Here is a 26,445-nt window from a genome sequence, read left to right as displayed (position 1 = left end):
GATTACAAGTGTGTGCCATCACACCCGGCTCTTTGGCAATTTTTAAAAATGAAGAACTGAGTCATGCTACACGTTGCCAGTCTCATGTACAGAATTGACTCCCCATTCAACCGCATAAAAATGGGCCTTGAAGCCAGGTGTAGTGGCACATTCCTGTCATCTTAGCCCTCTTGGGAGGCTGAGGTAGGGGAATCTAACATTCAAATCGAGCCTGAGCAAGCTAGCAATTTAATGACCTGTCTCAAAATAAAAAAGGAAGGAGGGGTAGAAATATTCCAGACGAAAGGAAATTAGAGACTTGTTAACTAAACATAATACCATACTTCACTCTAGGCTGGCTCCTATAATGGAAGTAAAAGAATGCCCTAAGACATGCATGCTGTAGTGGGCTGTTTGTATCACTGAAGGTTCTAAAAGGTTCACCATCACTGCTTTAGGCGATGGGTTATGCAGCTCAGTGGTAGAGCGTGTGCTTACCATGTACAAGGTCCTTGGTTCAACCCCCAACACTGAAAAAAAAGACATTATGGGCCGGGGATTTAGCTCAGTGGTGCTGCCTCCTGCCTCGAAAGCACAAGGTCCTGAGTTCAGTCCCCCGTACCAAAAAATAAAAAATAAAAATAAAGTATTATGTCAGTGGAAATGTATGAAGTTGATACCTGTACAGTGGTTTTAAGATAATGTCTCTATTCTTAGGAAATACACATTTAAATCTTATCTATAACTTACTCTCAAATAGTCTAGACAAATATTGTGTGTATATGTATATATCTATAGAGAGAGAAAGAGAGTAAGTAAATGAGATAAAATGTTAGCAACAGCTGAATCATAAAGGAAATAGAGGCTTATTACAGTATTTTATTTTTGCAATTTTTTGGAAATGTGAAATGACTTTCAAATAAATACAAAAATGAAAGTCTCAATTAGCCCATTTCTTTTCTTCTCTCTCTCTGTCTTGCACAGCTGAGGGTCAAACACAGGGCTTCAAGCATGCTGAGAAAGTGCTGTAAAACTGAGATGTAACCCTAGCTTTCTCCCTCCCCATCTCTCTCTCTCTCTCTCTCTCTCTCTCTCTCTCTCTCTCTCTCTCTCTCTCTCTCTCTCTGTCATATTTTTTTTTGGTACTGGAGATCAAACTCGGGACCTTGCCCTTGCGAGACAGAACAAAACTGAGCTAAATCCCAGCCCTCACTTTTTTAATGTTATTGGAGATTGAACCCAGAGCCTCTGCCCTGAGCTCTATCCCCTAGCCCTGTTGTTACTTTTTTTTTTTTCAGTCACAGTCTTGCTAAGTCACTAAATTGCCCAGGCTTGGCTTGATACTGCAGCCCTCATAAAGTGCTGGGGTTACAGGTATACACCACCATGCCCAGTTCCATTCTCTCTTTTTTGGGGGGGAACCAGGGATTGAAATCAGGACCTTGCTGTTGCAAGGCAGGTGGCAGAACCACTGAGCTAAATCCCCCTCCAGTCTCTCTTAAACTCACTGTAGTCAGATGGTCTTATCTCACAACTCCACTGAAATGTATTTGTCAAGCTTACCAGTTATATTTAGTTTGTCAACACCAGTGGTGAGTTCCCACCCTTTCTCTTACTTGACCCATCAGCAGTATTTGATGCAGTTTGTCATTCCTTCCTTTCTTGGAACATGTGCATCTCAGCTTCTGGACACCACTCTTACTTGATTCTTCTCTTACTTTCCTGGCTGCTCCTCAGTCTCCTTTGCAGTTCCCCTTTATGGCTCTTTCTTCCAATATTTGTAGTGCCCCAGGGCTCAGTCTTTACAGGGAGGTCATTTAGGAGTTTCCATGTGCTGAAAAATAATTTCCCAAGCTCTATCTAGTCATTCACCTTAGTTTAAGCACATAATATTCTTCCAGGAATGTAAGATCCTTTAAGGTCTTAAGCAAGGTCAACTCCATATTACTTGTATCCTGGTTCAGAGAAGTTGGTAGCTGTGATAGTAGGAAAAGTCTCTTACACTATCTTGAGCACATACACTGCGAGAGGAATGGTTGGTTAGGGACCCTTTTTAGCATGCTGGAGAGGTTTGAAATATAAGTCTCCCTCTAAAAATTAAAAAAACAAAGGTCTAATAAAGGGAATATACTTGTTGGAATTCATTCAGCTGATCATTGGCAGTGTCTGAGCTAAAGCTCAGATGGCTATGTTCTTTCTTTAAGTGGTGATTTAATGTGTTTGTGTCAAGTTCCTCCTTAAGAATCTGATGAATGCTACCGACTTTTTACCCAGCAAGGAAAAAAAATAAGTAACTGACACACACTAACTTTTTTTTCATTTAATTTCAGGAGCCTCATAGACCCTGGAAATACCTCTAAGACTTTAGTTTATGAAACCATGCTCTATCAGAAAAATCCAAAACGTAGAGAAAGCTATAGGACACCTAATTCTATATCCTTAACAAACACATGGTGTGAAAAATAGGGATAGAGATAGAAGAGTGTAAATAGCAAAGGTTAAATGTTCAAGAATAAAAGTGTCTTAGCTATGAAGCACAGTGATCAAATGCATTGTGTAGACCTGGATTGTCACAGCAAACTGCCTAGTTTCTGAGATTCACTGCAAGGTCATCCATATTTTTTCTGACACTGGGATCACAACAGACAATTCACTGGGTTTTATTCTTACCAGAGGAGCCACTGATACTCTGACTTTAGACTGACTCCTGTAATGGAAGGAAAAGAAGGCTATGAGGGCATTATTAGGTCAACTAACAAAATTGGAATATAGATGGTAGATCCAACAAGTGAATCAGCTACATATTGCTATTTTCTTCAGGGTCTTTCAAGAAGTTTATTCATTTCATCTATGTTGTCAAATTTATGGGCACAGAGAATTTTTTATAGTAGTCTTATCCTTTTTTCTGGTACCAGGAATTGAACTCAGGACCTTGGGCTTATGAAACAGGTGCGGCACCATTGAGCTAAATCCCCAACCCACTACCCTTTTTCCTTTAAATCTTATCTCTTTACTTGTTGGAAGGAAGGATCCTCCTAAATTTCTAGACAACTGAGGACCTATTTGAGCCTACAGCTAGTCTTCTTCTTCTTCTTTTTTTTTTTTTTTTTCGTATTGGGGATTGAACTCAGGACCTTGCACCTTCAAGGCAGGCGGCAGAACATAAGCTAAATCCCCGGCCCTAGTTTTCCTAATTCATATTCCATCATTCTCTCAAACCCCATGTCCAGGTGGGAGCAAAAGCAATGAGAGACATAAGCTTCTTGTTTTCTTTTTTGCTTTAACCTCAAATGGGTTCACTCTTTAGTGGGACCCACTGATGAACTCACCAGATGGTACTGGCTCAAACTTGGTGAAGCTTTTTCCTTTACTCTAAGGATCTCAATACTCAGCACAATTGCTTTTGGGGACTCAAGTCATACATGGCTGTGATCAGGGACTTAGATTCCATGGAGGCAGAATGTTGGGTCTTCTGGTCCTTAAATCCATTCTTTTTCCACTTCTTATATTAATGCAAATATACATTAGTTTTGTGACAGTTGCTTTCCATTCTGTAGGGGTTTTTTGGTGGGGTTGGGGAGGGAGTGATAGTGGGAGACAAGGAAGGAAGAGGACAAGGACAGACTCTTCAGGAGCTCCACAGGCGAGCACCATTGGCTGCTGGACATTTTCCCACTCACAGAAGTATGTGTCTCTGGTGACCTTCCTAAAAAATTAAATGTGTGGGGAAAGGAACACATCAAAGTGCTTATTGCAAAAAAGATCCTCCTCTTTATTCCACATACAGAAACAGGTTTCTAGAGCTGGGTAGGGACAGGGCTTTGATCTGGTCCCTACAGGTCTCGATTCTGATGGCCAGCCCTTTCTCCAGTTGAGAATGGAAAGTCCTGACCTCTAGCCAGTCCCATAATTGGGAGTGGTAGCAATGATGTTGAGAAATTCCTTGGTGAGATGAGTATCAGCTTGGGGCAGGCTCTTCCAGGCAAGTTCCAAGATTCCATACTTGGCAATACCTATAAAAAGGAAGGTGTGAACATTATTCTGTCCAGGAAGAGGTACCACATCCTGGAACCCCAGAGTGCTTCTTGGGGTATGAGAGCCACCACAAACCAGGCAGTAGAACACCATTCCCCGGGTACTAGCTCAGTGGCATTCAGGGCCTCTTTGTAGATGATCTATTTAGGTTGAGGCTCCTCTCACAGTAGCAGATCTTGTAGCAGCCTCTGGATTCTGGGGGACTTGAGCTGGTACAAGTCCATGAGCTGATGGAACTGTTCCATCCAAGCAGCAGTGTCTTTGGCATATTGCTGCTGGAGCATCCACAAAACATGATACAGTGCCACAAATGTCTCCCATGGAGGTACCTTTTCCTTCCTTTGTGAGATAGGCTCTGTCTTCTCCAATTTGGGCAATTCGGGAAATCTGTCCTTACTCTTAAAAGCCCTAAGATCCTTGTGAAACATTAGTGCCAAGGTTTGTTTGTCCACAGAGGCATGGGCACCTGTGAAAAGGTCTCTTGCGACAGGATAAAAATGTCATGCCTCCATCGCTTTGAGACCATTGGATAACTGCTGTATCTGTGTACTCCTGTAAGTCTCACCTAGAAGATGCCAGTTTGTAGCTTCTGGGTCTGTAATCCTCTTGGCAGGTAATGGGGACTTTGGTGTGGGGGCAGTCAAAGGTTTTAACCAACTTTCCTTTTCCTTTCCTTTTATAAGAGGAATCACTTTCAGGTGTTTGAGACTCATGGACTCCTCACTGGGCTTTGAGGTCCTTGTGGTTCGTGGTTCCAAAGGCTGCATGTGATGGTGCACAATGGTTTCAAGCATTGCTGGGCATAGCCACTCTAAGTTTCCCTCTGAGGTCAGGTCTTTTTAAAAAAATTTTTATTGGTACATTTTATTGGTATACTTTAGGTATACAATTCGTTTACATTTATCATTGGGTGTTTGTACCTGTACATGATATATCTTGGTTCTTATTTTTTTCCCCCATTACCTGTGCGCCCTTCACCCCCTCCACCCTTCCCTATTTACATAGATTTCATTTCCTTTTTTTTTCTTTTCTCATAGTTTTTCCTTTCCCTCTTTTCCTTTCCCCTTCCCCTCCCTTCACTCCATCGTCTTTGGACCTTTTTTCCTATTTCAAATGATCAATTATTCATTTTAATCATTTTAACCCTTGTTTACAGTATCAGTTTCTCACACTAGAGAAACTATTTGGTATTTTCATATGTGTGTCCTATTTATTTCACTTTAGAGTATGGCCTCGATATGCATCCATTTAGCTATAAATGACTCTAGTTTTTCATTCTTTATGGCTGAGTAGCACTCCATTTTATTAAAAAACCACATTTTCTTTATCCAGTTTCCAGTTGATGGGCACTTGGGTTGCTTCCAAGCTTTAGCTATTACAAACTGTGCCGCTATGAACATGGGTGCACATATATCACTGTGGTATGATTCTTTTAATTCTTTTGGGAAGATACCTAGCAGGGGAATAACTGGGTCAAATGGGACCTCTAGTCCTAGTTCTTTGAGGTATCTCCATACTGACTTCCACAGTGGTTGCACCAGTCTGCACTCCCACCAGCAATGGAGAAGGGTTCCTTTCTCCCCACAACCCTGCCAGCATTTGTTATTTGTTGATTTTTTGATAGCAGCCATTCTTTGTGGGGTGAGGTGGAATCTCAGTGTTGTTTTCATCTGCATCTCTCGAATGACCAGTGATGCTGAACATTTTTTCATATATTTGTTTGCTGCTTTTACTTCCTTGTCTGAGAAATGTCTGTTCATTTCAGATGCCCATTTTTGAATTGGGTCTTTGAATTTGGGGGGTCTGATTTTTTTCAATTCTTTATATATTCTAGATAGTAGTCCTTTGTCTGAGGTATAGCTGCTAAAAATATTTTCCCATATTGTAGGTTGTCTGTTATCTCTGTTGGTGGTTTCTTTTGCAGTGCAGAAGCTTTTTAATAAGATGAGATCCCAGTTGTTGATTCTTTCTTCTAGTTCCCGTGATGCTGAGGTTTTGTTCATGAAGTCTTTTCCTATGCCAACGTCTTCAAGAGTTCTACCTAACTTATCTTCCAGCAAGTTTAGTGTTTCTGTCTTAATATTTATATCTTTAATCCACTTTGATCTTAGTATAGTGCACGGTGATAGGTATGGGTATAGTTTCAATCTTTGGCAGGTTGAAATCCAGTTTTTCCAACACTATTTATTAAATAGGCTATCTTTCCTCCAATGATGGTGGTTGGCTCCTTTGTCAAAGATGAGGTGGCTGAGCATGTCTGGAGTTGTTTCTGCATCTTCTAATCTATTCCACTGATCCTCAGGTCTGTTTCTTTGCCAGTACCATGCTGATTTTATCACAGTAGCTTTGTAGTATAGTTTCAAGGTGGGGATTGTGATACCCCCAGCCATGTCTCTGTTGCTTAGAATTGCTTTAGCTATTCTAGGTCTCTTATGGTTCCAAATGAATTTTTGGATTGTTTTCTCTAGTTCTGTGAAGTATATTGTTGGAATTTCAATTGGCATTGCATTGAATCTATATAGTAGTTTTGGAAGTATGGCCATTTTCACCATATTGGTTCTTCCTACCCAGGAGCAAGGGATGTCTTTCCATTTTCTTGTATCCTCTTCGATCTCTTTTTTCAGAGTGCTGTAGTTTTCAGTGTGGAGGTCTTTTGCTTCCTTTGTTAGATGGATTCCTAGATATTTCGGTTTTTTAGCTACTATTGTAAAAGGAATTGTTTCCCTAATTTCTCTCTCAGTGAGTCTGTTATTTGTGTACAAGAAGGCTGTTGTTTTTTGAGTGTTGACCTTGTATCCAGCTACTCTACTGAATCTGTCAATTAAGTCTAGAAGTCTTTTGGTGGAGTTTCTTGGGTCTTCTATGTAAAGTATCACATCATCAGCAAATAATGATAGTTAACTTCTTCTTTTCCTATCCTTATTCCTTTTATTTCTTTCTCTTTTCTAATTGCTGTGGCTAATGTTTACAGAACTATATTGAACAGGAGTGGTGATAGTGGGGATCCTTGTCTTGTTCCTGATTTTAGCATGAAAGTTTTCAGTTTTTGACCATTTAGTATGACGTTGGCTGTTGGTTTTTGATAGATAGCCTTAATCAGGTTAAGATAAAGACCTTCTATTCCAATTTTCTGTAGGGTTTTTATCATGAATGGGTGCTGGATTTTGTTGAATGCTTTTGCTGCATTTATTGAGATGATCATATGGTTTTTGTCCTTGACTCTGTTAATATGGTGTATTACATTTATTGATTTACGAATGTTGAACCATCCTTGCATCCTTGGGATAAATCTGACTTGGTCAGGGTGTATGATCTTCTTGATGACCCTCTGTATTCTGTCTGCCAGTATCTTGTTGAGGATTTTTGCATCTATGTTCATTAGAGAGATTGGCCTGTAGTTCTCTTTTTGGGTTGGGTCTTTCCCTGGTATTGGGGTCAAAGTAACACTTGCTTCCAGGAATGAATTTGGAAGTATTGCTTCCCTTCCAATTTCCTTGATGAGTTTAAAGAGTAATGGCATTAGTTCTTCTTTAAATGTCTTGTAAAATTCAGCAGTGAAGCCATCCAGACCTGGGCTTTTTTTGTTGGTAAATATTTTATTACATTTTCAATTTCACTCATTGTAATTGGGGTGTTTAGAATTTCTATATCTTCTTCATTTAACTTTAGCAATTCGTATGTATCTAGGAATCTGCCCATTTCTTCTGTGTTTTCCATTTAATTGGAGTAGAGGTTCTCGAAGTAGTTATTGATCCTCTGGATTTCTGTTGGATCTGTTGTGACTTCACCTTTTTCATTCTTAATTGCATGTATTTGTGCCTTTTCTTTCCTTTTTTTGATTAGGTTGGCTAAAGGTTTATCGATTTTATTTATTCTTTCAAAAAAGCAACTCTTTGATTCATTGATTTTTTGTATTGTTCTCTTAGTCTCCATTGCATTGATTTCTGCCCTAATCTTTATAATTTCCTCTCTCGTACAAGCTTTGGATTCATGCTTTTTTTTTTTTTTTTTGTACCGAGGATTGAACTTGGGTCCTTGTGCTTGTGCAGCAGGCGGCGAAACCACTGAGCTAAATCCCCAGCCCCGTGCTCTTCTTTTTCTAGGAGCTTGAGGTTCTGCAATAGGTTATTTATCTGAGTTTTCTCTGTTTTCCTAATATGGGCATTCACTGCTATGAATTTTCCACGTAGAACTGCTTTCACTGTGTCTCACAGATTCCTGTATGTTGTACTGGCATTTTCATTTACTTGTAAAAACTGTTTAAATTTCTTCTTTAATTACTTCTGTGACCCATTGGTTGTTCAAGAGGATGTTATTCAGTTTCCATGTGTTTGTTGGGGTTTTGTGGTTTATGTTATTGATCTCCAATTTTATTGCACTATGGTCTGATAATATACAGGGGGTAACTTCAATTCTTTTACATTTATTTAGATATGTCCTATGAGCTAGCATGTGGTCTATTTTGGAGAATGACCTGTGTCCAGCTGAAAAGAATGTATATTCCGATTTTGTGGGGTGGAACACTCTGTAAACATCTATTAAGTCCATTTGTTCAATAGATTGGTTCAGTTCTAGAATCTCCTTGTTAACTTTTTGTCTAGATGATCTGTCTATTTGTGATAGTGGGGTACTGAGGTCCCCCACTACAATTGTCTTAATGTTTATTTGGTCTATTAATATTTGTTTTGTATAGTTGGGGGCATTTGTATTTGGTGCATATATATTCAGGATTGTCATCTCTTCCTCTTAGATTGTTCCCTTCACAAGGATGTAGTGACCATCTTTGTCTCTCTTAATTAGTTTTGGTTTCAAATCTACTTTGTCTGCAAATAAGATTGCTACCCCTGCTTTCTTCTGGGTTCCTGTGGCATGGAGAACTTTTTCCCATCCTTTTACTTTCAGTCTATGAGTTTCTTTTTGAGTTAGGTGTGTTTCTTGTACACAGCATATTGTTGCATTTTCCTTTTTAATCCATTCTGCCAGTCAGTTTTTTTGACTGGTGAATTGAGGCCATTAACATTGATGGTTATAATTGATAGATATTGATTTATCCTTGTCATGATGTTTTACTTTTGTTGGCTCTTTTATTTCTTATGTTTTCCCCCCTTTCCCTTTAGTGTCTTACCTTGCCTGGTGGCTTCCCTCTGTTGGGCCTCATGGAGTTGTGACCTTCATTGCTTTTTTCTAGGATATTGTTTAGAATTGCTTGTAGTGCTGGTTTGGTGTTCATGAAATTTCTCAGGTGTTCTTTGTCATGGAAGTATCTAATTTCCCCATTGATTTTGAAAGATAATTTTGCAGGATACAGTAGTCTAGGTTGGAAGTTATTTTCTTTTAGGGCTTGAAATACTTCACTCCAGGCTCTCCTTGATTTGAGAGTTTGTGATGAGAAGTCTGCTGTGATTCTGATGGGCTTTCCTTTGTAGGTGATTTGTTTCTTTTCTCTAACTGCTTGTAGGATTTTGTTTTTCTGTTGGGTTTCTGGGATCTTGACTATTACATGTCTAGATGTAGATCTTTTTTGACCATGGCTAGTTGGAGTTCTATATGCCTCACTTATCTGTATGTCCAATTCTCTACCTCTGTCTGGGAAGTTTTCCACTATTACTTCTGTGAACAGTTTTTTTATGTCAATTGTGCTTTCTCCTAGTTTTTCATGGACTATCAGTCTTATGTTATTCTTCTTTGCATTGTCTAGCAGTTGTTGGATTGATTTCTCGTGGTCCCTTACTATTTTTAAGAAATCTCTATTTTCATGGTCTCTAACCACGATCCTGTCTTCTATATCTGATATTCTATCTTCAGATTCCCTTAATCTGCTGTGGATACTTTCAATGGAGTTTTTGATCTCCTCAATATCTGTTTGAATCTGTTTCATGGATTCCATTTCTTTCTTATGTTGGATGATCATGGTTTCCATTTCTTTCTTATGGTGGGTATTCATGGCTTCCAGCATGTTTCTGAGCTCATCTATTTTTTTAATCTGTTTCTGTTCTAGATCCTCTAATCATGTCTTTCATTCTGCTCACCATCTCTGCGGATATATGGGAGATTATTTCTGCTTTGAATTTTTCTAGAGCCTCATTCATCTGTTTTGTTACTTCCTGTGCTATCAGTTCAGGGTAATCAGGTGGTTGGTTATGGGACTTTTCCATCTCATTTCCCCCAGGATTTACCCTTGGTGGGGTGGAAGTCTGAGTTTGTGCCTTTATTAAATGTCTTCTCATTTTTGTTTTTGGTACTGTCCGTGGTTTAACTCCTGGGTTGATAGTTTGATATTGCTTATTGTAGGTATCTTTGTTGCTTGTAATTAGAACCCTTATGGAATGATTGCTTCTCAGGGGTGTCTTCCAGATATAGCTGGTCTTTAAGTTTTGAGTCTCTAATGACTCTAAGGCTATCTCATTTTCCTTATACTAGGAAGGTTCATTGGCTAGATCAATACCAACACCTTAGCCCAAGTGATACAATCAGCAACACCATTGCATCAAGTACATCTTTGAAAATGACATTTTGTGGTAGTTATTAATCTATCACCTTTAGCTGTGTGAATTAAATCAAGATCGAGGACCAACCCAACATATAGTGAATAAACCCTTCAATATAACAACTTTACCCTTTGGGATGGGGAGTTAGAAGGGGTTGGGGAGGGAGGGATAGATGGGAAGAAGGATAAGGGAAGGTTAGAAGTGTGGTCAGAGGACACAGGTGAGAAAGAAAAAGAGAATACTAGGAAAATAAAGAAGAACTCCGAAAGAGGACCAAAACAGAGACAAAAAGGGAAGATGAACAAACAATGTGGGAGAGCGAAAGAGTGAGTGTAAGAGAGAAAGGAAAGAGAAAAGAAAGAAGAAAAGAAAAGAAAAAAAGGAGAGAAAACCAAATATTTGCAAAGAGTAGGGGAAAAAATTAAAGATAAGAAGACCAAAAGAAAAGAAAAGAGAAAAAAACCAAAATAATAAAACTAATTTTGGGAATAAAAAATAACCACGAAAATGAAGGGCCTCTTTCAGGGTATGTCTCTGCTGTCATAATAGACAACGTGGGTTGCAGTGTGCAGATATAAGTCCATGAGTCTCAGCAAACTAGTCACAGACCCATGAGATTCAGGCAGATTTCTGGCTGCAAGTCCCAAGTTGAGCTCCGTGTCCTCCCGTAGGGTTGAACTCTGCAGAGTTGTGTTGCAGGTTCCAGCTGCCCTTCCCCTGAAGATAGTCCCCGTCCTGATGGGAGGGAAGATGACTCCAACTTACCAGTACAGTGGTCTGGTGGTCCGGTGTCCTCTGCGTCTTTGTAGTGTGGAACCAGGTGGCTGTACAGAGGAGTTGGCGGGGTGGGGGGCGGTGTCCAGTGGATTGCTGCGGGGGCGCGGGCTGATTCGGTGCGTTCTGCGCGACTTGCAATGTTGCTACGGCGTCCGCAGGAGGTCAGGTCTTTGAGGAGCTGACACAGTCTGTGGAAGCTATGTCTGGAAAGCTGTTCTCCTGCTTCCATCCGTTCTAGGACCTCGTGGATCCACTCTACATCTGAGAGGCGTACCTCTACCTCTGGATGTTGTTTGTCAGCCAGGATCTGGGGAAGAGGTAGTTGTACCTTCCTTCGTTCTTTCAGAGCTGAATGATGCTGCAAAAACCACTTCCATCTGGCATCTGGGAGTCTGTGTGGGAATTTGTGAACCTCTACAGTTTTCCTAAATATGTCAAACGTGAATGATATCTTCATGTCCTGCTCTTGGGACACTAAAATTGAATCCAGAGGCATGGGTTTATATTTCTCCAACAGTTCTCTTTCTTTATACTTCAGTTTTATCTTTGAGAATGTCCTGTATGTCTGGAGTGCTGGGGGTTTTTGTTCCAAGAATATTTGTTTAGCTGGCAGCAGCATTTGAATCTTCCCTCTCATATCCATAGGTACTGAGATCAGTTGTCTGGAAGGGCTTTTTAGAACAGAAGGACTTTTTAGAATAGAAAGGCTTTTTAGAACTGACCATTTTATACCACTGTCTTTGACCCCAAGGGATCTTTCTCCAATAGAAGGGACCACTTCCCTTCTTTGCAGGTCCTTTCCTCTTTCTTCTTGTAACTTGAATAGTTTTTCTCTTTTAATGATGTCTTTTGCCTTGTCCACTTCTATTGAGCTGCTTTCTTCTTCTGTCTAACTCAAACTTTCCAACTCTTCCTCACTCATGCTTTCTGCCTCTTCCTTGGAACCTTCATCCTCCTCTTCCACTTTCTTTTTCTTCTTCCTCTTCTCTTCCTTTTTCTTCCTTTTCTCTTTTCTTTCCTCTTCTGTTCCTTTTCCTTCTTCTCTTCCTTCTCCTTCCTCTTCTTTTCCTTCTCTTCCTTCTTTTCCTCTTCCTCCTCCTGCACCTCATTCTTTTTCTCTTCCTCCTTCTCCACCTCCATCTCTTTCTTTTCCTCCTCTACCTCCATCTTTTTTCTTCCTCCTTCACTTCCTCCTGCTTCTCTTCCTCTTCTTCTTCCCCCTCTCCCTCTTCCTTCTCTTCTTCTTACTCTTCTTCCTCCTCCTCCTTGTCAGACAAACTCTCTTGCTCTACTTTTCTAACAGGCTTTCTATTTCCTTAGAAATGTTCTCTTCACTTTCCATCTCATCTACTTTTCTGTAGAACTTTCCCTTTAGGGTATCAATTTCTTTCAACTGTTTTCTTCTCCACTTCTGTTTAAAGAATGGGATTTCCTCTTCCTTCTCTATTTCTCCTTCCTCTTCTACAGCCTGTATGATTTCTCTCTGTTCCTTGGCCAATCTACTTTCTTTCTCAATCATTTTTTCCTCTTGATTTGTAGCATTTCTTATTTTCTTGGCCAATTTTCTCTGCTCCTTAGCCAGTTTCTCTTCATCTGTGGCCAATTATGATTTCTGGTCAGAAAAATGCAACTCTTTGAGGTCAGGTCCGCTCTGTTCCTTGCTCAGTCTGCTCTCCTTGACAAGGAGTGGCTGCTTTATCTTTGTCATCTTTATTTCTTCCTGGGTTATTTTCCTTTCATTGCTGACTAGTTTTTGAAGTACCTTCATGACATTGCTCTTTTTTGTTGGCTCCTTAAAAATGCCCTTCTTTTCTTTAACCAACTTACTTATAACTTTAGCTAACTTCCTTTCTTCTTTTGCATATACTCTCTGTTCAGTAGTAAATTCCAATTTTCCTTTGGCAACATCCTTTTCCTCTATGGCCAGAATCCTCTCTTTATATCTTAACATCTTCTCCTCTAGTGATAGTTTCTTCTTCATTATGTCTATTTCTTGCTTAGTCAGTTTTATCTTTCTTTCAGTTTCTTGAGTCCCTCCCTTGGAGAGAATTTCCATCTCCTCAGCCAGTCTCATCTTGTTTTGGGCCAACGTCTTCATTTCCATGTTCAATGCCTTTTCTTTCTTTCCAATATCTAGCTCATCTCTGAGTATTTTTCTTCCTTGAAACACTGCCTTCTTCTCTACAGCTAATTCCATTTTTTTCTGGGCCACTTTCTCCTGATTTTTAGCCAGAATTCCACCTGCTTGAACCAGTTTCTTCTCTACAGCATCCAGCTTCTCCTTCTTCTTGACCACTACCTCCTTTTCCTGTTTCAGCTTCTCCTCTACCTAAGCCAGTGTCTCCTTGTACATCCCTATTTTCTTCTTTACTTGAGCTAATTGTTCTCTCTCCTGGAGGGGGTCTTCTTTGACACGGTGGAGATCTTCTTTCCTCTGAGCCAATTTTTCCTTTTCCTGAACCAAATTCTTCCTTTTTTGAGCCAGTTTCTCTTCCTCTTGGGCTAGTCTCTCCTTTCTCTGTGTGAATTCTTTCTTGTTCTGGACCAGTTTTTCCCTTTCCTGGGCCAGTTTCTCTTTTTCCTCTATCATTTTCTGCCTTTTCTGAGCCAATCTTCTTGCTTCCCTGGGTTTTTTTCCTTGTCCTGGGTCAGTTTCTCTTCTTCTTGCACTAGCATCTCTTCTTCCTGGGCCAGTGCTTTCTCTTTCTTAGCCAGAGTCTCCTCTCGCCAAGCCAGTATCTTCTCTTCCTGAGCCACTTCCTCCTTTTCCTTAACCAATCTCTCTTCTTCCTGGTTCAGCTCAACTCCTTTTGAAGCCAGGTCTTCCATATTCCTTGCCAGTTCCTCAAGTTTCTCGGCAAACTCATTTTCTTGCCATTCCAGACTTTGCTCCTTCTGCTTCAGTGTTTCCCCTTTCTGGGCCAATAGTATTTTTGCCTCAATAGCTTTCTCTACTTTCTTTGCTAGTTTCTCTTCTTCTTGGGCAGTCTTCTCCAATTTCTTGGCCAGTTTCTTCCTTTAGTGGGCCAATTGCTCCGCTTTGTGGCTTAGCACCTCCTCTCTCTGTGCCAGTTTTTCCTCTTTCTGGGCAAACTTACTCTCTTCCTAGGCCATTTTCCTGTCTTTCAGGGAGATTTTCATATATTCTTGGGCCAGTTTTCCCTCTTTCTGGGCCAACCTTCTCTCTTCTTGTGCAAGTTCCTCTTCTTGTGCTAGTCTTTTCTCTTCTTTGGCTTGTTGTCTTTTATGTTGGGCTTGTTTTCTCTGACTCCTGACCTTTATATGCTCTTCCTGGATCTGTCTTTGCTCTTCTGTGACAAGCTCTTCTTTTTCTTCTTCTTCTCCTCCTCCTTCCTCTTCCATTTCCTTAGATATTTCCTCCCACTCTTTAAATAGTTCTTTCTCTAGAGTGAATTCTTTCTCATCCTTGGATCTGGATGACAATATTTTTTCCTAGAGCTGTCTCCACTCATCCCATCTAAGCTTCCTTTTTCCCCCTTTGGCATTTCCTCCTCTGGGAATAGCTTCTCTTTAGCCTGGGGTATTTTCTTCTCTTCTTGAAGACACCTTCTGTCCCAGTCTTGCTTCCATTCTTCCCAGGATATTCTTGTTTCATTGTGTGCCTGCTTGCACTGATTCCATGAGTTCTTCCACTCTTGCCAAGACAGCATTATTTCAGCAATAATTGGTTTTTCTTTTCGTTCAGTCACTTCCTCCTCTGCTTTTGTCATTTCCTCTACTTTCTTGCTGAATCTTCCTCTTCTTTGGTCATTCTCCTCTTTTTCACCTACTTTACTTTCTTCCTGTATTGTTTTCCTCTCTTCTCTAGATATCTTCTTAGAGGATTTCTTTTCTTCCTTCTTTGACTTTTGTTTTCTCTTAGTTAGATCACCCAGTTCTAAAAAAATAACTTTCTTTTTCTTGCCTTTTTTTGGAATTACTTCCTGCAAGCCCTGCATGTCCCTTTCTTCCTTTTGCACTTGCTCTTTTTGCTCCTCTGGTATCTCTTTATTCTCTTTCTTATCTCTGATAACCATGTCCTCTCTAATTGCTTCTTCACAGACAAAAGTTGGTTTCTCCTCTGGCCACACTACATCCCAGGCAAGGTCCTCAAGCTTATCCTGCTTTCTTTCTTCAACAGGGGGCAGATCTCCTGAAAGAGTTCCCAGCTGGGGTGCCAATCTGCCAGAATCCCCTGAGCCATAGTCACTAACTTGGTGTTTAGATCTTCTGACATTTTTGTTTGAGATCTGGATAGCCTCAGGGTCATAAGATGACATAGAGATTCCCACCATGAGGCACCATCTCCAGCCCTTTGGCCAGGCATTCCTGCAGCACCCTGCCCCTGAGCTTTAATTATTTTCCTAACTGGTTCTTCTTTTATAGTTGGCAAAACTTCCTCAACTAAAACTTTTTCTTTTCTTTTCTTGTGCTTCTTTATGAGTTTCTGAGCTGTAGCTTTCTTGCCTCTTGTGTCATGAATTTTCTTTAGCACCTTCAGGGTCAGAGCAATGTCATCCTTTGAAACATCTCTCTCTGAAAGTTCAACATCTTGAAAGCCCTTTAAACTGCTGATGGAAGACCTGGTGTGGAAGGTTGTGTCCTCCATCTCAAGTGGTGCAGTTTCACTCTGATCAATTTCAGCTTCTATGGGGCCTGGCTCTGTGCTCATCTGTTTAGAGTCTCCCTCTTTCATCTTTCTGAGACCTCGCAACAATTTTCAGGCTGCAGGGAAAATCAGGAGATGGAGGTCAGGAAATTATGGGAGGTTAGCTCTTCTCAAATCTGGTGTGAACTAAGGGAATTGCAATAAAAGAAGTAGCAACAGAGAGGGCTGTGCCGCCCTCTTGTTAAAGAAGGCATTGATGATGCTAACCATGATGAATCTAATCATTACTACAAACATGTCCTAATAAAACTTCTTAAAGTAACAAAACAAAATTCTCCTTTCTGTATTCCCAGTGCTCCTCTCGCAACAATCTTTGAGATCTTCCCAAGTTAGGGTAGATCCTTCCTTGGAGAATTTTCTACTATGATGAGATCTTTCCACTTGTCTCTCTTTCCCCAAAGTATCTCTTGGCCCACTTTGGCCCTAACTACCCTACTTCTTGAGGACCCTGAGGCATGGACCAGGTCATTCCATACATACTATGCTTTTTGCTCACCGCTCGGCCCCGTCTTTGGCCTTTGCTGTGCTTGATTTCCGATTCTTCAGGAACAGTGGCAGGTTGTATGGAAGGGGATCTAGGTACAGAAGCCCTTGAGACATATAAAGAAAAATGAGGCTTCTTATCTTCTTTTGACAAGGTCAAGTTTTCATTCAGTCGCTGCTGCACTTGAGTGAAAAGGATTTGGAGATCTGTGGGCCACATCCCCAGCAGGTGGTCCAGGGATTCCTCCCCAATCATCTCCTGCCTATGAAGGTCAAAGGAGAAGAAAGACTATGTTGAGGGGCAGGGATTTAGCTCAGTGGTTCCACCACCTGCATTGCAGGTGCAAGGTCCCGAGTTCGATCCCTGGTACCAAAAACAAAACAAAAAAACAAAAAAAAAGAGACTATGTTGAATCAGGGATCAGAGACAGGAGAGAGAATGGGGTGGAAAGAACTGCTATAGAACAGGCGGGGGTTTGGCAGACAGACCAAGAGGCACAGCATAGGTAGAGGTAAATGATGATGACCAAGAAGAAAGAAAAAAATCTAAGAAGCCAAGATAGCAATGATTGGAGGGATTTGTATGGGAGCTGCAGGAGTAGCAGGAAACAATCAAAATGGAACCTGAAGAAGACAAGGGACAGGTAAGAAATAGTAAAGAAATGGAGAAAAGAGTGAGCAGACAGGGGATCTTCAAGGATAGTCTAGGAATTGAAAAAAAGCTATGAAGCCAGGTATGCACCTGTAATCCTAGCTGCTTGGGAAGCTGAGGCAGGAGGATCACAAGTTTGACCGTAAGCTGGGTAACATAGCAAGACCCCATCTCGAAAAGCAAAAGGAAAGGGGTTATGGAAGAAAAATTTCAGGAGGCCTAATGAACAGGGATGAAAAGATCATGAAGAAAGAGAATGGAAAAAAGGGAGAAGAAAATTAGCAGGTGGTAGAGAAAGGAGGAAAGCACAAACAACTTACCGGACCTCCTGGAAAGTCTCTTGTCTCTGGATCAAGTTTAAGAGTGAGGTCCTAGAGTGGATTCCAATCTCAGGCATGAAGCTGAGGGCCTTATTTCTCACTCTTTCGTCCTTATCCATTAACCCTTGGGCCACAGGCAAGGCAAAGAGATGAGTGACCATTCCTAGACGCTTCAGCCCTTCCCAGGCTAGCTCGGATCAGTGGGTTAGAATTGGTTGTATCATCCACCAGACCAGGCTCTCTCAGAGCGCAGGGATGTTGGTGACACCTGGTAAGAGGCAAAGATCTGCTCACGTGCACCAATACGGCATTGGAACTTCAGTGGGGAAGCATGGATCATAATATTGAGGATTGTTTCTATTAGGTTACTAACAACTATTTCACTCATTTTTCTTCCCAGCCAACTATGGTTTGCTGGATCTATAAGGACACTGTAGGTTCCATCCTTGGATTTTCTCATTGCTAGGAAGCTTTCATCCTCCCTGTCTTTGTATTCTTGTGCTTCACTTAAACTTCTTACCCTGCTGTGCCAGAAGAAGAAGGGTTGAGACATTTGACAGTTCAGTTCCCAATGAGGTGAGTACAGATTGCAATGAAGGTGTATTGGGCTGCCCTCTGGCCAAAGACAGGCACGAATTACTGAGTTGGGGATGTAGCGATCAGGGGCAAGGATCCATTCCCGCCCACGACCAAAGTAGCATCTTAATATCTGATAAGGGTTGAGTCCATCCCAGTAAGTCAGTTGTAATTGAGGAGGAGCCACGTAATGGTGATGGGGAGGTTTGCTCATCTGCATCCAGTCAGTTCCCACCCTCTCTTCACATTTGGTGGAACTCAATAACACAGGACTCCCATTTGCATCTTCTTCTATGACATGTGGCACAGAATGGTCAAAGGCAATGGCCCGCTTATTGACGAGGTTCTGCAGACCCTCTAATTCCTGTTTCCCTTGACCAAGGTAGATATACTTGGCCAAAAACATGGTCTCAAAAGAGAGGAAGAAGCTTGGTATGAAAGGCTTAGAGGCCTCTAGTACTTCATCTGTTATACTCCTTAAGGAAAGACGAGAAAGCAGGGTAGGGGGAAGCAGTTTTAAACAGGATACCAGATAAAGTCCCTGGTTGAAAGTCACAAGCAGGTCACCCCGATCATTTGCAAAGCAGACTGGGCCAAAGTGCAGTGATGAATCCAGCATGGCTATGAGTCTACCATGGAAGTCCCAGATTCGGACAGAGCCATCACTACCAGCTGTGACGAAAAGACTCAAGGACAAGCAGACATCAAAGGAGGTGATGGTACACTGGTGCAGAGGCAATGTCTCTATGAATTTGGAGCCTTTCTGTGACCCATAGAACATAAAATCATGGAAATTCCAGAGACGCAGGCAGTTAGAGCCTGTGATGGCACCCACAGCATTGGGCAAGAGTACCAGTTGTTTTAGGTGACAGCTGCTGAGAATGCTTGCAAGGAGCTTCACTTGTACTTTGGGTCCATCAAGCACAGCTTCTGATAAGTGTATATAGTCATCCATTCCATAAGAACACAGCAAAGAGTTTTCTCGGCCACTCAGAAGCCCCGCAGACTGTGTAGAGAGTGCCAGTACAGCCCCATAGTGTATGCATTTCTCTATTTGGGCACAGCTATGTTGTGAAGGCACTCTTATTATACCACTCTAGGGCCCAGAGAATATCAATCCTTCTATCCCTCGCCCCAAGTGGAAATGCCCATAAGCCAGGCAGTGTATAAAGTCCTGAGAATTTGATGAGGTGCATAAAAGATACTTGGCCAGGCAAGGACAATGGGTTGTGTCAAACACCAGCAGCTCTGTGCTGCCTGTTGCCACAAAGAGCTCCTCTTTGCCTGGGTCATAGGCCCAATCCACAGCCTGGTCCAGGATTGAGAAGGGCCAGGTGAGAAGCAGAAGAGCCCCTGTTAATGGGGACACAAAACGCAACAGGCCATCTTCTGTAATGCACACGATTCTGTACCAGTTATCACCACAGCAGACCCGATGCACCTGCTGGGGAGTAGATCCACAGACATGGAAGAGATTATAGAAGCAGGGCAGAGAGCGCAAGGAAAACATATAAGTAGTTTGGCAGAAGAAGACAGTGTCATCAATAAACTGGAGGTGGTACAGCTCCTCACCGAGGTCTAGTCGCCGAAGCACATTCCCTGAAGTAACGTTCCACTCCTTCATTAAGCCCTCCTTGCCAGCTGTTAGCAGGGTGTTGGCCTCTGACCGACCAGCTGCAGATACATACCAGTAATGAAGAGTGGGCCTTGAAACTGTGGAGAGCCTGGCTGTGACTGAGGTTCCATACCTGCATCTCCCCAGCCTTGTTTCCAGCATAGAGAAAACCCCGACCCAAACAGGTGAAAGAGCAGGTGATAGAGGAGCCACCGTGGGTGGATGTGAACTTCTTTACCTCTCCCAGCCTGCCCTGGCCCTGGGGCTCAAGGGCTGTCACCACAGTCTCACACAGGGCTAGGAGGGAGCCATTGGGGCCACTCAGCATGATGTCCTGGACAAGCTCATTAACAGGCATGGAAAACATGTGAGCTATTTGGAGGCCCTTGCCGCTCTGATCAATGATCCAGGTGACCACTGACCCCTGGATGCCAGACAGAAGCATCTTCATTTCTGGGTCATAGCAGAGGCAGTTGATGTTGAACCAGCAGGGCACTGTGCCTAGGGGTTTGAATGCCCGAAAGTGGTCCCCAAAGAGGTACAGGACCATGTCACCACAGTAGGCCACAAGGATTTGAAAGGAACCCATGTGGACCATGGACTGGATGGGTGGCAGTCGCTCAGTCATGAAGAATGTTCTCTTTTCAACCATGTCCTCAGATTTGCTCTTCATCCACACTATAGCCTGGAAGAGAATAAGGTAGAAACTGCCTAGAAAAGATAGTAGAGGAGAAAAGGGCTGACTATTCAGCTACTTTTCCCTATTCTTTTGTTAAGGAGGAAGTGGAAGACTAGAGTGATTTGGCCCCCTAGTGATGGGACTTGGAACTAGGGTAGAGGTGAAAAGCGTAGGACCCTTTTTTAAACCGCAGTCTACTTTAAGGGAACTCAAGTGTACTCAACATGGAGACAGTAATTGGGGAAAGTATGGTCCGGGAGCGTTCCTGGATCCAGGTCATATTCATTTAAGGGGTGTACATTCCTTTGTTAGTTTGGTTTGAGAGCTGTATGGGTTTGGTCCATGGAAAGTGGGCTAGGAAGGGAAAGAAAGTTTTACCTGTATTTCTTTTGCATGGGGTGTCACCCAGGAGAGGGAGGCAAAGAAGTAGGCATTTTGAACAATATCTGGGACCGGTCACTCAGCACAACTGTATCATTCTTTGAGTCATCTAAAGATTCCTGGAGAGAGGCATGGCATAAACTAAGAGGCCAGGGCACACATGCACTAAATATATTCTCACAAAATTCATGATTGAAGCAATTCCTAAAGTCACACCTCCCATCCCTTCTACCTCCTGTTATGCCACACATGCACAGCTTACCACAATGGGATCTCTACACTTGTAACAAATATCCCAACTCATAAGGGAACCAGAATATTTAGGCCATATATGGATGATTTTATAGGGGGAGGACAAGGAAAAATGATATTCTTCCCAAAGTGACATTAGCCACACCTGTCCTCTAACATTCTCCCTTGTGACTAAAAGGTACTATAAAAGACAGAACATTTAACAATTACCCACACAAGTATATCACCTTAACAAGATCTCCCAAAAGTTAGCTCTAAGTTATTAAAGCTTAAAGCTTCACAGTAAGACTTTAGGACACCCTGTCTGGCCTTTAAGTTTGACAGGAACAGCGCATACACAATATGTATTACCCATGGTGCTAGAACACGTGCTGGGTAGGGCTGGGGATTTAGCTCAGTGGTGCTGCTGCCACCTGCCTCACAAGTGCAAGGTCCTGAGTTTGATCCTCAGTACCAAAAAAAAGATAAAAAAGTGTGCTGTGCAACATGTACCTGGGATCCATTTGCACAGAGCCATCCATAGCAAAACGGAGGTTGGCAAATGTTCTCTCTGCTGCCTTCTCCCTTCTCTGTTAGGAAATCTTTCTTTCCAGAGCATTGGTTCCTCTGACAATGCTTCAGAATGTTCATCTACTATAAAGTGTCTTTGTAAGAGGCCTATAGTCTTATTTGGAAATGAATGGTCCACTGTCTACTAGAGTGACAACTATCTCGAATCACAATCTATGGCTCTTCCAAAGTGCTAATTACTGTAAGATAGAGGCCAACCAATGGCATATTTATACATTACCTTGTTTTTATGTGTGACATCATTTATGAGGTATTTAAAATCTTTCCAGGTGGGAATGAGTCTGGTGGAAGACATCACCTTGATTTTCCTCGGGTCCTCCTCAGGACCATTAAACACCTGTGGGAATACAAAAGAAGACTGCTTAATACTGTTACTTTTTGAGCTAGGAATCAGAAGGCAAGAACTATGAACCCATGTTTACTGAACACCTTGTATATGTCAAGAATTACAAGATAGATCTTCTCATTTAGTCCTCACTATGGCCCTGTGACATAGGTATTGCCCTGCTTTACAGATGAGAAAATCGAAGCTTAGGGAGGATAAATAAAGGATTGGGGAATTGAATCTTAGCATTTTCTATCTAGGATATTATGGTGAGGGAAACAGAAATTTAGAGAGGGAATAAAAAGAATACCCTGACAGCCAAACAATAGTTCTTTGCTGGTTGTGGTGTGACAGGAGAACATTTTGTGAGGACTGGGAGGTCTTCAGTGTGGTCCCTGGACCTCCTACACCAAGATTATTGAGGAGGGGATACATCTTCAAATGCCAAGTCCTGGAACCTATTCTAGACATACATAGAGATGGGACCCAGAAGCAGTAACTTGTAACAAACTCCCTAGGGCATAGGTGATTCTGTTGGCATTCGAGTTACCTGAAATAGAAAGTACATAGAGAAAAGAGGCACCTGGGACTACTAGGCCCACCTGGTACAACTGCAGAAAAGACCCAGCCTGTGATCTTTTGGGGTTTTTTTTTTTGAGACAGGGTCTCGCTATGTAGTTCAGGGTGGCCTTGAACTCACTATGTGGCCCAGGCTGACTTAGAACTTGCATTGATCCTCCTGATTCAGCCTTCCAAATGCTGGGATTACAGACATTTGCCTGCACACCAAATGATGGGATCAGATGGTTTTCTTAAAGAAGATGATCTGCCATCATCTACTTCACACCAGTGGGTGGCCACAGCTCAGGTTTACTCCACTGGCTCCGTCTTGAGGCTCCAGAGCTGCTGAGAGTCATCATTTGTAGCAAATTTATAGTCACTGCCAACAATTCCCATTGTTCTCAGTATCCCACTGGGTCCCACTTCTATTCACCAGCCTACAAAAACAAAAAACAAGGCTGGGGATCTAGCTCAGTGGCACTGCAACTACCTTGTGAGCACCAGGTCCTGAGTTTGATCCCCAGTACCAATAAACAAACAAACAAAAATCATGTGGTTGGGACCATTGGAGGGAACATCTCTAGAGGATGAGTGAAGAGGGCCTTCAAACCCCAAACCTTCGTTGTTTGTTTTTGTTTTGCTACTCTCTCCCCCACCTTGCAGACCAGTTTCCTCGGAGGAAGCCTCTCTCCCAATATCCTCCACATTCTACTACCTAATCCTACTACCTGTCCTTAAAAACAAGTTTGGAGTGAACTCCAGATGCCTTAATCCCAATGGTTCTGACTGTTTAATATGTCAGTAATCTAAAAATTATCCAAAGATAGGGGCTGGGGATTTAGCTCAGTAGTTCTGCCACCTGCCTCGCAAGTGGAATGTCCCGAGTTCGATCCCGGTACCAAAAACAAAACAAAACAAAAAAAACAAAGGGAGAATTCAACTAGTCAGTTTAGGGGAAGATAAGATGTGAAGGAAAGCAGATGTTCCACCTTGCCTTGAAAGAGAGTTGGCTTTAGGGGGCACTGCACTCCACTATTGTTGATGCCCTCCCTGGGCTTCCTCTGGGTCCCTCACTGTGCTCTGTTGTCTACCCTATGAGAGAATGCATTGCTTCATATCAGGGAAAGCAGACATCAGAGTAGACATAAAATTGACAACCATGGGAAATTGTCAGTCATGGGTAATTATTCTTTGAACTTCTCTGGAACTTTAATTTTTCTTAATCCAAATTACCCCAGTGGTTCAGGTGTTTGTGCGTGTGTGTTTTCTGGTGTTGAGGAGTGAACCCAGAACCTTCACAATGAGCTACATCCTCAGGTTGTTATTTTTTAAGACAGGGTCTGCTAAGTTGCCCAGGCTGGCCTCAAGCTTGGGATCCTGCTGCCTCAGCCTCCCAGAATGCACCACTATCCTAGGCTTTTAAATTTTTTTAATTTTAATTTTTGGGGGACAATGTTTCACTAAGTTGCCTCAACTGGTCTTGAACTTGTGAGATCAGGTGATCGTCCCCTTAGCTCCTGATTAGCTGGCACTATAGGTATACACTACCATGTCCAGCTTTAGAGATTTAGCTGTAAGAAGAAAAGAACAAAGTACCATGAGTACATATACCGAGACCTGGGTATCCCAGAGGGTGATGTGTGCTCTGTACTTTGAGGGCTCTGTATGGATTATACAGCTTTACAGGTAGGTCTCACATTTGGGGAAGGGGGTGCAGAAAGTCCAGCTGATATCAGAAGGATCTGATTAGGTGACTGAAAAGCCAAGGGCACTGGGTGTGGTGGTGCATGGCTGGGCAATTTAGTGACTTAGTTTCAAAATAAAATATTTAAAATGGGCTGGATTCAATCTCCAGTAAAAATAAATAAATAAATAAAACAGAAGAAGAAAAGAAAGAGTCAGAGAAGCAACCTTGGCTTATTTGGTTTCTTTGACTTTACTGATTAGGACCTCGTTTGTCTCCAGGGCCTGAGAGTCTACTGTAGTCTTTAGCTACACAGTTAGGGCTGGGACTGGAATGCACTTACCATTCTTTATGGAAAGAAACAGTTTTCTAACCTGACAAATACGTACACATTAACAAAGTAGGCCAATTTCTATTGGGGTGAAGAGTTATTCAGGAGCCCCAGGAGAAATGATAACATCCTGAACTGACAAGACTATACAATGGTAACTAGCCATTTTATATAAACTGTTTTGTCAGATAATTATGGTGATTTAGCTTACCAACCCCTTAAAGAACTTTTAAAATAATGGACATGGTTAAAATATTTAAAAGAAAGTTAATTTTTCACATTTTACCACCTGTCCTGTTTCCCCTTTTCAGAGGTAACACTGGTTGTGTTTTTCCTGCATCTTTCTAAAGGTGTTCTGTACATATACAAGCATATATGCAAACAGTTCTCCATTCTCTCTTCTTCCTTTCTTTTCCTTTCTTTCTTTCTTCCTTTCTTTCTTCTATCTTTCTTTCTTTCTCAGTACTGGAGATTGAACCCAGGGGCACTCTACCACTGAAATACATCCCTGGCTCTTAAAAAAAAAAAAGTTTTTGAGACAGTGTCTCACTAAGTTACCCAAATGGGACTTGAACTTGCAGTCTTTCTGCCTCAGTCTCCCAATGTGCTGAGATTAAGGTGTGAGCCACTGTGTCTAGCTACATTCATTTCTTTCTAGAGATTAACTCATGTTAATAATATAGCTCTGCTTTATTTTCCAGAAGTTGCCAGCTTCAGCACATTTTGTGTAGCTGAACTGTTATTTATCCAAATTTCGGGACATTGGACAGTTTCCAACCTTTTACTACTATGATCCATGATACAAATAAATATCTTTGTTGGAGACTCATAGAGTTGTAATTTAATTTAAATTGTAAGACTAGGCACAAAAGTATATTTCCATTCAGTATTACTTGGAATACTACTTTGTATATATTTGGGCTAAATGTTATTCAAATGAATTTCACCAGTTTTATGTAAATTTAAAATTGCATATGCAGCTTCCATTATATTTCTGTTAGTACTGCTTGAGATTGTCACTGTTGGTGGCCTGATATCCCTATTGGAACAAGAGCCTCCTGAAGGCAGCTCTTAGGAGCCTCCATCTGTCTTTCTTCTGTGTCCCCTGTAATCACTCAACCTGACATGGAGCAGGTGTTTAAGACATTTCTGTTGAATAAGTGGGCAAATGAATGACACTCTGCCCTCTCCCAGAAGAAACAGATGCTTCCCAGCTTCAAGTTGTACTGAGCATCTTCATTCAAGCAGGGTGAGGCAGGAAGGTAGTGATAGGGCTTCTTGACGAGAAGACTGCATTCCAGTCAATTCCTTCAATAACCCTTACAGAATAGAAGTGGAACTATCATTTAAAAAAAAAAAAAAAAAAAAAAAAGGTTCCGAGTCTGATTATGCCAACATGTGGGCTAAATTTGGCCAGAATTTCCGAGGTTGTAGGTACTCAAATACTACTTTCACAATGCGCCACCAGTGAATGAATGAAAGATGAGGCCTTCAAAGCAGCCCCGGGGTCGTGGGCCTGAGGCTGCCGGCGCAGGCAGAGCTCTGGAGCCGCCAAGGTAGGGAAGAGATGACCACATAGACTCAGGTCCCTGAGTGGGCAGGAGGGCAGCTATGTTCGCCTCTTTAAAGCAGGAGCCGCGCCTGTTACCTGCGTCAGGGCTCCCGACAACGGAGGGTCTGGCGACACCCAGAAACTCCTAGGTGGGCGAAAAGACCGAGAGATCTTCGAAGAAGCTACTTCGCGGATGCTGCGCAAGGACGCGGCCGACAGACGGGGTAGCTCCGCAACCGAACACTCAGCCAACTAACCATAGCGACGGGAGTCGCCGCGCGTGCGTACTGGCGCAGCAGCCGCTAGAACCCACCAAAATCAGTGCACACGTTCGAATGCTTAAAAAAAAAAAGTCCCGTGGGGGCCCGCGACAAATTGGCCCCATTCCGTGCGACGTGCGCGCGTGCGCATCAACGCCCTTTTCCACTGCCCCCTCCGAGGGGGGTCTAGTGCTGAGCTTCGCTTCTCCCGCCCCTCTTGAGGCTCATGCCCCCGAGGTGAGTGAAGGGAGGAGAC

The 26,445-nt window shown here is 42.2% G+C and overlaps 2 protein-coding genes across 2 annotated transcripts in view; one reads left to right on the top strand and one right to left on the bottom strand.

Moving 5' to 3' along the window:
- Window positions 1-26,445, top strand: part of Znf382 (zinc finger protein 382) — a 162,273-nt gene that overhangs the window by 66,491 nt on the left and 69,337 nt on the right. The window lies entirely within an intron of this gene.
- On the bottom strand, window positions 1,105-26,273 carry LOC101721660 (WD repeat-containing protein 87-like). The gene is given in 16 exon segments (XM_087190851.1): window positions 1,105-4,106; window positions 4,109-4,849; window positions 11,412-11,753; window positions 12,200-12,485; window positions 12,488-12,570; window positions 12,573-13,910; window positions 13,913-14,765; window positions 14,768-15,396; window positions 15,399-15,986; window positions 16,429-16,694; window positions 17,404-17,630; window positions 17,633-19,651; window positions 19,653-20,279; window positions 20,652-20,719; window positions 21,675-21,813; window positions 26,026-26,273. Coding segments are annotated over 15 exon segments (8,397 nt in total). The 5' UTR covers window positions 21,772-21,813; window positions 26,026-26,273; the 3' UTR covers window positions 1,105-3,873.

Source organism: Heterocephalus glaber, unplaced genomic scaffold, assembly GCF_053883595.1.
Source record: "Heterocephalus glaber isolate CG9 unplaced genomic scaffold, H.glaber_assembly_v1.0 deba00001561, whole genome shotgun sequence".
Classification (NCBI taxonomy): domain Eukaryota; kingdom Metazoa; phylum Chordata; class Mammalia; order Rodentia; family Bathyergidae; genus Heterocephalus; species Heterocephalus glaber.
Note: the sequence above shows the minus strand (reverse complement) of the source record. Positions and strands in the feature narration are given on the sequence as shown.